Source organism: Lucilia sericata, unplaced genomic scaffold (assembly GCF_015586225.1).
Source record: "Lucilia sericata isolate MDLA Ls3-8-SP2 unplaced genomic scaffold, ASM1558622v1 Contig000616F_arrow, whole genome shotgun sequence".
Taxonomy (NCBI): domain Eukaryota; kingdom Metazoa; phylum Arthropoda; class Insecta; order Diptera; family Calliphoridae; genus Lucilia; species Lucilia sericata.
The window spans coordinates 124,248-133,943 of NW_023994622.1; the positions used below are offsets into that span (position 1 = coordinate 124,248).

Sequence of the window (9,696 nt, forward strand, 5' to 3'; positions counted from 1 at the left end):
TCTCGGATTCCGTTTTTATTTAAAATCGTTGAAAAATTAAAAACTAAACGTAGTTGAAAACTTAGCCGGCTTACAGTCGATTTTAAGCCGCCGCCGACATATTTAGTGTCAGTCGCCGCCGCCGTTAATATTTGTCGGCGCAGGGCTCTGGCTATCAATCTGTTTTGAATGTTTGTACCAAAATTAATAAATTGTAAACAAACAAAAACTTATTTTTCAAAAAAAAAAAAAAATTTTAAAACCTTTATAAAATGGTTTGTGAAAAATGTGAAGCAAAACTGGCTAAAATTGCAACGCCAGATCCCTGGAAAACAGGACCCGCTCGAAAAATTAATGAAAACAAAGCATTGTCTTCTGCCAAGGATAGATTTAACCCCATTGGAAAAACACTTCCTCCATGCCGGTATGTTGTTTAAATAATTGGTTATGTTCAAATATGTTAAAGTTGGAAACATTTTTAATACAAAAATGTGTATATAATTGAGTTTAAATAAAATATTTTTAGCATACTCCACCGTTCGATTCGTTAAAATAATTAAAAAAATTTGTTTAATGACCTTCCTTTTGGCTGTCTACCCAATTTAACTTGCATTTCTAATCACAAACGTTGTATTTTTTTCGTTGCAGAATTTGCCGCCAAAAAGTTCACCAAGCTGGATCGCACTATTGTCAAGCATGTGCCTATAAAAAAGCTATATGTGCCATGTGTGGTAAAAAGCTAATGAGTACCAAAAATTATAAACAAAGTTCAACGTAAAATACAAAAAGTTGTTGTATTCAATATCAAAATTATTTTTTATACTTTTAACAGTGTTCTTAAATCTTAGTAAAAATTAGCAATAACAATTATTAATAGTAATGTGTAATGTTTAACAAAATATAAATACTATGACTCTCATGACAATGTTTGGGTTTGTGTTTCCGGATCCTTTTCCTTAGCCTTTTTCTTTTGTCCCGAGTAGGCATAACTTAAAGCTTCCTTGTTAAATTCCAGTGGCATTATTCCTAAATCGCCACTATAACGATTTTTAACAATTTGTAAATATTTTTTACCCTTTAAACTGGTCAAACGTTTATCCTGGATAATTAAAACATTATCCGCTTCTTGGCTAGCCTTGGCCGAACCAAATATAGAACTAGTAGTCAAATCATCTTCTTCCCTTTCTTTGCGTGGATGCATTACTAAGGTGACATGAACATTGTGTTTAGTAGCAAGAGCACGAAATGCCGCAATTATATTATCTTGTTCCCAAAATTTATCCGTACGATAGGTATTTGAAATACCCATCATAAATTGTAAATTATCTATTATAACGTGACTTATATCGTGGACATAGTGAGCATGTTCTATTGCTTCCATTACGATTTTCAGCGGTTGTTGTCCGTGAAAAGTCATAAAGTACATGGGATACTTTTCAAATTCTGTAGCCCAATGATCGAATTCATGTAATTTCTTTTCTAGCGAGTAGCCCACAAATTGCCTTAACAGAGTAGAAGCTAAACGGGCATTTCTAATTTCAAAAGAACCCCATAGTGTTGAAACGCCTTGTAATGCCAAATCCAATGAATATTCACTCATAAATGTAGTTTTACCACTACCAGTAGGACCAGTTATAATAGTCAATTCTCCCTTGCGATGTCCTTTAAGTAGTTTATTAAGTATGGGAAACCGTTTCCATTTAACACCATTCACTTTTTCTATATTTTGCAACTCGCTTAGGACGTCATTTCTAAGAGAATTAAAGGTGGTAATTGATTTGTGCCGCACTGGTGTAGCTCTTTGCAAAATACTACGTATATTTAGACGTTTTCTTTGTGCCTCAAACGGACAGGGTTCAGCAACGGTGGGCCGTATGAGAAGACAACGTTTTTCATCCATTTTATTGGCAAACGTTTTGGCAACATCCCAACCCGTAGAATCACACTTAAACCATAATACCAATTCCTTAAAATGTTCCAAAGCAGGTAAACATTCTTGTGGCAGACTTTTTAAACCATACGGTAAACAGACAACAGCATCTGGAAAATATTAAACATAATAAAACTCTATTTAAATTTGATCAAAAGAAAATAGTTACATGTATCAATACGCTGAGCTATTAAAACCAAAAAGTCCAGTAAGTTGGCCACTACTATGGCTTTTTGCTTGTTCGATGAACCATATATCAAGACTCCCGATGAATTGTTGTTTTGAAAACATTCCTCTCTACCATCTTCTAAATGCAACCATTTCTCGCCCACTATTCTTTGACCAGCATTTGTTAATGGGAACTGTAAAACATTTAGTTCGGCATCATAACACGAGTTTAACATTTCAAAATCCACCAATTTTAAACCCTTTATTTGCAAACTTTCACATATATTGCTGGGTACAGCAGTTAGTTGGCGGCATTTTGTCTTATAAACTTTAGAAGTTTCTTTTTGATAATCTATAACATGTTTAGATTTTTCATAAGCGTTTTTGGCTTGCAATAAAGACACTCTTACATCACAGCTTGGACAATTAAAACTTCCAGTACGTTTATTTACATAAGCCCATTTATCTACGGTGGAATTTTTGCAAAGCTTACATGGTACTTGCAAGCACGTGTGTCCATCTTTATGGTCTATGTTCGAGGATTTTATCAACTTCTTAAAGTCTGCATAGTATTTAAGGTCCTCCACGGTCTCCCCGGCATCTATAGTCACCGTTTTTGTGGAACAATAATTTTGTTTTCTTATAAATTTACTTAAATTACGGTTTCTTAACCAATGTTGGTAAACACAGTGCCTAAAAGCCGTTGACATTACGCCGGTTCTCAGAGACCTGCGCCGACAAATATTTTGAAACAAATATATTGTTTATAACAACCCTACAAGAACAGTGGCAGTCATTGGTGAGGTCATTTGACTGACACTACTGATGTATTATTTCTATCATAGCGTAGAACAAAGTTTCTATCAGTATCTTAAGGCAAATGGACAAAACTGATGGAAACATTTGTGTACATGTGATTTTCCTTCTCCCTCGCACTTATAAATTCTATCGACTTTAAAACATCTACATATCAGGGTGTACTGAATACAAGGTGGGTGGGTACCTTGTTAAGTATACCATGACATTTTTATAATTTAGCCGCTCACTCTTTTGTTGTATACTAATCAATGATGATGGAAATATTAGTCAGGGTTGACTAATCATGCTTGATGGATGTATCCATCACTGTTAACAAATAAAAAATTATGTATTAATCGGTTATTGTTGACTAATCATACTTGATGAATATATCCGGCGGCTATACCAATTTATAATAAAACACAATTTATTAATATTTTAAGATATATATTTTTTAATTTTATTAATATAGTATTACATAAATTATGAATCATTTCACCATTTTACGTACCTCGCTGAATCTTAAATCCTCTGATGCTCCCTTTTATTTGTGGAACTAAGTTGTATGTAAAGAAATACATATAAATATCGAAATATAAAAATCAAAAGTATTCATGTTACTATAGATTGATTAAACTCGGAAGTGTTTATCTTCTTTTCTCAATATTTGACGATTTTGCACACATATTATCTGGTAACTATTATTATTTTTTTAGTACAAAATGACAAATGTAGTTTTCGTGCAATGTGGCAACACTATGAAATAATCGTTTTTTCCTACACTGAACGTACCGAGCAAAAAAAGATGGTTCCCCGCTTGTGAAAGCATTAATTGAATTTTCACAAGAAAAAAACGAAAAATAAACTAAAGTTTTGTTTATTAAACGTGAAGTAAATAATTAATATAGTTTTCGCATATTTAGAACTGAAACATTGTTGGTAATATTTGTAGTTTGTGGTTTAATTTTTGATTAAAATAATGCGTAGACGGAGTGAAAGAAAAAAATCTACAGATGTCTCTTCACCAGCCCCGGCATCGCGTCGTACAAATCGTCGCCGCAAGTCTCACTCCGTATCAGAGGAGGACAAGAGTGCCGAATCGAATAATGAATTAAAAAATGAAAAACCTTTGGACGACGATGCAGAGGAGAGTGGTGGTGAAAGAGAACGAGATTCTAGTGAGGATCGTTCAGAAACTAAACGTAGGCGTAGCTCGCGAATGAGAACTCCGGTTAAAGAGATGCGTACTAGTCCGGCTAAGCGGCGTACCAGACGTGAAATTACACCGGAAAATAAAATAAATACAATTATCGAAGAAGAAAATGGTGCGGTTAATAATGAAAATGAATCCAATATAGAGGGCGTTGACGACAGTCAACCCAGAAAGAAGGCAGGTAATGAAAACGCCAAACAGGAAGAAGAAAATGTAGCGGCAGAAGCCTCGCCACAAAAGAGCAACAAAGATATTGCTAAGGAGGAAGAAAGTAACCAAACAAATTCACATGAAACGGCTAATGATAACAGTCCTACAAAGGTAGAGGAGGAACCGAAAGATACCAAGGAAAATGTCATTGAAATCAACAAAGTTAACACAAATAACAAGGAAAAGCATGTTGATGACGATGATGAATCTCATTCTTCTGTTAAAAGTGACAAGAATGAAATTCATGACAAGGATGACCAAGATGAAGTAAAACTTCATACTCGTGATAATTCACCAAGATCACGTAGCAATAGTAGTGAGCGAAAGGAACAACATGAAGCCGCAAAGAAATGCGAAAATAATGATGATGAGGACGAAACGGAAGAGGGTGAAGTTGTTGAGAAAGCCAATAAATCTGATGACGAAAACAATACGAGAACTCAGGTGAGGGAACGCATTTTGAAACGACACTCGTTAGAAGGTTCAACAGCAGCTTCGAAGGACACCAAGGATCATCACAAGTCGGAGGAGGTAAACAACACTCAAGACGGTAAAACTAATGAATCCTCTAATACTACTGCAGCAGCTGATACAGGTCGCCACAATATCAACGCAAATACAGCAGCATCAACAACAACAACCCGCAAACGCCGTTGGATTACTAAGAAAGCCACTGAGAGCAAAGAACAGATTCTGGCCATTTCCACAGATTCGTTGAAGACTCTTATTGCCGACGTTCATCCTGTGCCGTTGAGCGATGTGCAGTTAGAGTCTTCTTCGGAAGTTGAAGAATTGGCATCAGAACGCGAAGAAGGCGAACAGTCACCAACACCGGAGCCGGAACGACGTCGTGATTCCATTGATAAACTGGAAAAAACCTCCAAACTAATTACAAAGTCTTTAAAAGAAAATAGTCGTCAAGTTAATCAAGTGGTTCCAGTTGTTGGTGCTGTACCCGCCTCCATACAACGTTCACCTAGTCCGGCCCGAAATCAGGCCAGCAGTGTTTTATTCATAACAAATCTAGTACGTCCTTTTACTGTTTTACAGTTAAAGGGTTTACTTGCTCGTACGGGTAAAATTGTTGAGAATGGTTTTTGGATCGATCGCATTAAATCCAAATGTTATGTAGAATACGAAACGGAGGAGTAAGTACCTATATTTATTTATTTATTTATTTATAATAATATAAACTCCCCTAAAGCCTTGTTGTAAACTAGTTATAAACTATCCGTTCCGTGTTGCTGGCGAAACTAAATGATTATTCAGTCAAGCAAATCTGAGACACTTTTTAAATTATTCCTTTAATTTTATACTTATTTGTATTAGTTTTCCCAGTTTCCTCCATTTTTATTCTCTTTATGCTTTAGTAAATTACCGCTAAAAATATTTTTAGTATTTTCGAAACTGTGGTTTGTATATTTGCATTAAATTTAAAAAACTACACGTTTTGGTGGACAATAACACACCTCACACATGTCGTAATCAGATACATTTTTAAAAGCAAGTTTAATTGATCGAAAACAACGATTTTAAAAATATAGTTTGTAATACAAACTTTGTATTAAAAAAAACTGGACTTAAAATAATTTTATTTTTATTATTTATTTATTTAATAGATAATGAAATGATTACAAAAACTTAATCATAAAAAATAATAATTATCTAAATATGGCTTAACTAATAATTTGTTATCCAGATTGGCAATAAGAATTAAAGATTCATTTTATGAGGGAAATTAAATATATTACTAGTAGTAATTAATACATAAAACTGTTTAATATTCATAATATTCAAATTCATTAATTAACAGTTTTCTATATTTTAAACAAGAAACTAAATAATTATCAAGATTGTTATGGTTAAAGGAAATACCGTTGAGTATACTTATTATCTCAGATAATTTAATTGGCTTTTATTAAAATATTTTAATCTAAATCCGTTGAAAATAGGACAGCAACCAATGAAATTCAGTTCAGTTCTAGTTCATTTCTAGTTCAATTCTAGTTTAGTTCTAGTTCAGTTCAGTTCTAGTTCCGTTTTAGTTCAGTTCTAGTTCAGTTCTAGTTCAGTTCTAGTTCAGTTCTAGTTCAGTTCTAGTTCAGTTCTAGTTCAGTTCTAGTTCAGTTCTAGTTCAGTTCTAGTTCAGTTCTAGTTCAGTTCTAGTTCAGTTCTAGTTCAGTTCTAGTTCAGTTCTAGTTCAGTTCTAGTTCAGTTCTAGTTCAGTTCTAGTTCAGTTCTAGTTCAGTTCTAGTTCAGTTCTAGTTCAGTTCTAGTTCAGTTCTAGTTCAGTTCTAGTTCTAGTTCAGTTCTAGTTCAGTTCTAGTTCTAGTTCAGTTCTAGTTCAGTTCTAGTTCAGTTCTAGTTCAGTTCTAGTTCAGTTCTAGTTCTAGTTCAGTTCTAGTTCAGTTCTAGTTCAGTTCTAGTTCAGTTCTAGTTCAGTTCTAGTTCAGTTCTAGTTCAGTTCTAGTTCAGTTCTAGTTCAGTTCTAGTTCAGTTCTAGTTCAGTTCTAGTTCAGTTCTAGTTCAGTTCTAGTTCAGTTCTAGTTCAGTTCTAGTTCAGTTCTAGTTCAGTTCTAGTTCAGTTCTAGTTCTAGTTCAGTTCTAGTTCAGTTCTAGTTCAGTTCTAGTTCAGTTCTAGTTCAGTTCTAGTTCAGTTCTAGTTCAGTTCTAGTTCAGTTCTAGTTCAGTTCTAGTTCAGTTCTAGTTCAGTTCTAGTTCAGTTCTAGTTCAGTTCTAGTTCAGTTCTAGTTCAGTTCTAGTTCAGTTTAGTTTAGTTTTAGTCCTGTTCTAGTTCAGTTTAGATAATAAATCAAGGGGAATTTTTTATAATTAAAATTTTGCATAATATTAATAAAAAATTTATCTTTTTAGCCAAGCCATTGAAACCCGTCATGCATTACATGGTGTACGCTGGCCAGCATCAAATCCAAAATGCTTAAACGTTGATTTTGGTATTAAAAATGATATGCTTAAAGCTATAGATTTAACAAAGGAAGATGCACCTAAATTTGGACAAGAAACCAATAAAGACAATCTTTTGGTTGGATCGGGCTGGAGTAGGGAGCGTCAGGAAGATGATAAAAAGGTATATACAAAAACAAATATAATAAATCAATTTAAAATCAAAACAGATTCAGAATATTTAGAGAAAAAATAAAAACTGTATTTAAAAAACTTGTATTTCATCATTTTCATAAAGGGCTCTCGTCCAGTGCGCGAATGGGATGTTGGTAAGAAGGAGAACTTGGATCGTGAGAAGGTAACTAGGGATGCGGATAGACGTCGGGAACGCAGCCGTGACCGTAGCCATGATCGCAGTCGGGATCGTAGTCGGGACCGTAGCAGAGATCGTAATATGTCAAGAAATCGTGAAAACGAAAGAATTGACCGGGAAAAGGAACGTAGACAAAGACGTGAAAGAGATGTTCGAAGTAGCAGTCTATCACCAGGTATATTGATCTAAAATGTTTACCATAAACTTTGAAGTAAATTTAAAATAATTTACAATTTTAGTACGTAAACAGAAGAAAAAGGAAGATCCCCCATTAAGACTATTAGACGATCTATTCCGTAAGACTAAAGCCACACCCTGTATTTATTGGCTCCCATTAACACCAGAACAGGTAAGTTACAAAAACTTGAAACGTATTCAATATTTACTTTAATTTTCGTTTGTTTTAACTAGATTGCTGAAAAGGAAGCATTCCGTCAAAAACGTTTAGAAGAACAAAAACAACGTCTTAAGCAACGGGAAATGGAACGTGAAAAAGAGCGTGAAAGAGAACGCAATCGACAAAGTGATCGTGATAGGGATAGAGATCATCGTCGCAGCAACAGATCCAGTGATAGACGACGTTCACGTAGCCGTGATCGACGTCGTTATTAAGGTGGCGGTATATATTTTTATTGCAGATCACATTTTATCATCAAAATTTCTACTTGATGTTTATGATAATTATCAAATATGGTTTTTTAGGCTGATGCACACACATATACCGTAACATCGTTCGTTTTTCTCCCATTTTTTTTTAGAAGAAAACATACATAGTCCAAACCTCTCAATAGGAAAGAATAATAATTGCGAGATGTTAAAAAATCAACAATTATTATACACATGTATAAACAATTTAAACATTTTGCTTATTATTTGAGAACTTTAAGCAAATTCTTTACAAATTTCGTTTTTAAAAATTAAACAATAATTAATATTTTTTGAAATATTTTCTATTTTATATAGAAACAAAAAATTTTTCAAAATTTTCTTTGTATACTTACATTACGTTAAAAATATTTCAATTAATATTTTCTTATTGTTGCGCTCTAACAAATATTAGGTTTTCTAATTTAAAAAAAAAAGAATTCCTTTTTTCTTTACAATTTTTGTAGTATATTATTTTAATTTACATTTATTTAAAAATGTGTTTTGTTTTTAATATTTTTTGTTTTTCTTTTATTAAAAAAATTGATCTTAAGAACTTTTCTAGCATCCTCCACATATAAAAATAACCCGATCTGCCAACCTTATCTAAAAATCTAACAGCCACGTTTGTCACGACCTATGTTGCCTCGTTAACGCTGGGACACACTTATATTCTATAAATTCTCAACAGCAGCCTTCTATACTACGCTAAATCATCCATCAACCAGCAAATTCAGCAAATTAATTGAAATAAACCTTAAACTGCAAAGTCCATTGTGTGTATTCATTTGGTTTAAACAAAAAAAGTAATAACCGAGTTGTTGGACTGCAAAGTTTACATCCTGAATTAAATATTTGTATACATATAAATAATATATGTAATAATATATCAAAACAGAAAAAATATTAACAAATTACAAACAAAAACATCTTAAAAAAAAAACAATGATGTATAGATAAATATAAAGTACATCAAAAACTGCAATTGCAAACAATTTTAATACATTAGATTACTTTTCGAATACATATTTCGATTTATTAATGTTTATGTCAACCACTTAATAGAAATAAAAAAATAATAAAATAAAATTACAAACCAATAATAATTTTCCATACGATTTTTTATTATGCTTTTTAGGAAGAATGAGTGTGGGCTCCGGTTTAGTGTTCTATCGATAGATAGATAGATAGATAGATAGATAGATAGATAGATAGATAGATAGATAGATAGATAGATAGATAGATAGATAGATAGATAGATAGATAGATAGATAGATAGATAGATAGATAGATAGATAGATAGATAGGATAGATAGATAGATAGATAGATAGATAGATAGATCGTAGATAGATAGATAGATAGATAGATAGATAGATAGATAGATAGATAGATAGATAGATAGATATATCTCTGATAATACAAAACTTCATATAAATTTTGCTCAAAATATCATGGAATATCAAGTATTATCAGAT

The 9,696-nt window shown here is 32.8% G+C and overlaps 3 protein-coding genes across 5 annotated transcripts; 2 read left to right on the top strand and 1 right to left on the bottom strand.

The window, feature by feature from the left end:
- Window positions 1-129: 129 nt before the first annotated feature.
- LOC119606730 (cysteine-rich PDZ-binding protein) lies at window positions 130-904 on the top strand. Its single transcript, XM_037960301.1, has 2 exons — window positions 130-403; window positions 628-904. The coding sequence occupies exons 1-2, from the start codon at window positions 252-254 to the stop codon at window positions 755-757; spliced, it is 282 nt and encodes a 93-aa protein (XP_037816229.1). The 5' UTR covers window positions 130-251; the 3' UTR covers window positions 758-904.
- On the bottom strand, window positions 748-3,001 carry LOC119606729 (twinkle protein, mitochondrial). The gene is made up of 2 exons (XM_037960300.1): window positions 2,079-3,001; window positions 748-2,019 (listed from the first exon to the last, which is right to left on the bottom strand). Exons 1-2 carry the CDS (start codon window positions 2,785-2,787, stop codon window positions 896-898), a joined length of 1,833 nt encoding a protein of 610 aa, XP_037816228.1. The 5' UTR covers window positions 2,788-3,001; the 3' UTR covers window positions 748-895.
- A 641-nt stretch (window positions 3,002-3,642) lies between these two features.
- LOC119606720 (apoptotic chromatin condensation inducer in the nucleus) lies at window positions 3,643-9,166 on the top strand. Of its 3 annotated transcripts, none has more exons than XM_037960283.1 (6): window positions 3,648-5,446; window positions 7,173-7,386; window positions 7,501-7,750; window positions 7,815-7,924; window positions 7,987-8,188; window positions 8,786-9,166. In XM_037960283.1, the coding sequence occupies exons 1-5, from the start codon at window positions 3,855-3,857 to the stop codon at window positions 8,185-8,187; spliced, it is 2,367 nt and encodes a 788-aa protein (XP_037816211.1). In that variant the 5' UTR covers window positions 3,648-3,854; the 3' UTR covers window position 8,188; window positions 8,786-9,166. The 3 variants fall into 3 exon arrangements, with proteins under 3 accessions (XP_037816210.1, XP_037816211.1, XP_037816212.1); XM_037960284.1 differs by having other exon boundaries at window positions 8,842-9,166; XM_037960282.1 differs by having other exon boundaries at window positions 3,643-5,446; window positions 7,987-9,166.
- The last annotated feature ends 530 nt before the right edge of the window (window positions 9,167-9,696 follow it).

Coding starts and splice junctions, on each gene's coding strand:
- LOC119606730 (XM_037960301.1), top strand. CDS start 252: ATGGTTTGTGAAAAATGTGAAGCAAAACTGGCTAAAATTGCAACGCCA. Junction 404..627: donor AAAACACTTCCTCCATGCCG/GTATGTTGTTTA, acceptor TTTTCGTTGCAG/AATTTGCCGCCAAAAAGTTC.
- LOC119606720 (XM_037960282.1), top strand. CDS start 3,855: ATGCGTAGACGGAGTGAAAGAAAAAAATCTACAGATGTCTCTTCACCA. Junction 5,447..7,172: donor GTAGAATACGAAACGGAGGA/GTAAGTACCTAT, acceptor TTATCTTTTTAG/CCAAGCCATTGAAACCCGTC. Junction 7,925..7,986: donor TCCCATTAACACCAGAACAG/GTAAGTTACAAA, acceptor TGTTTTAACTAG/ATTGCTGAAAAGGAAGCATT.
- LOC119606729 (XM_037960300.1), bottom strand. CDS start 2,787: ATGTCAACGGCTTTTAGGCACTGTGTTTACCAACATTGGTTAAGAAAC. Junction 2,020..2,078: donor AGCTCAGCGTATTGATACAT/GTAACTATTTTC, acceptor AATATTTTCCAG/ATGCTGTTGTCTGTTTACCG.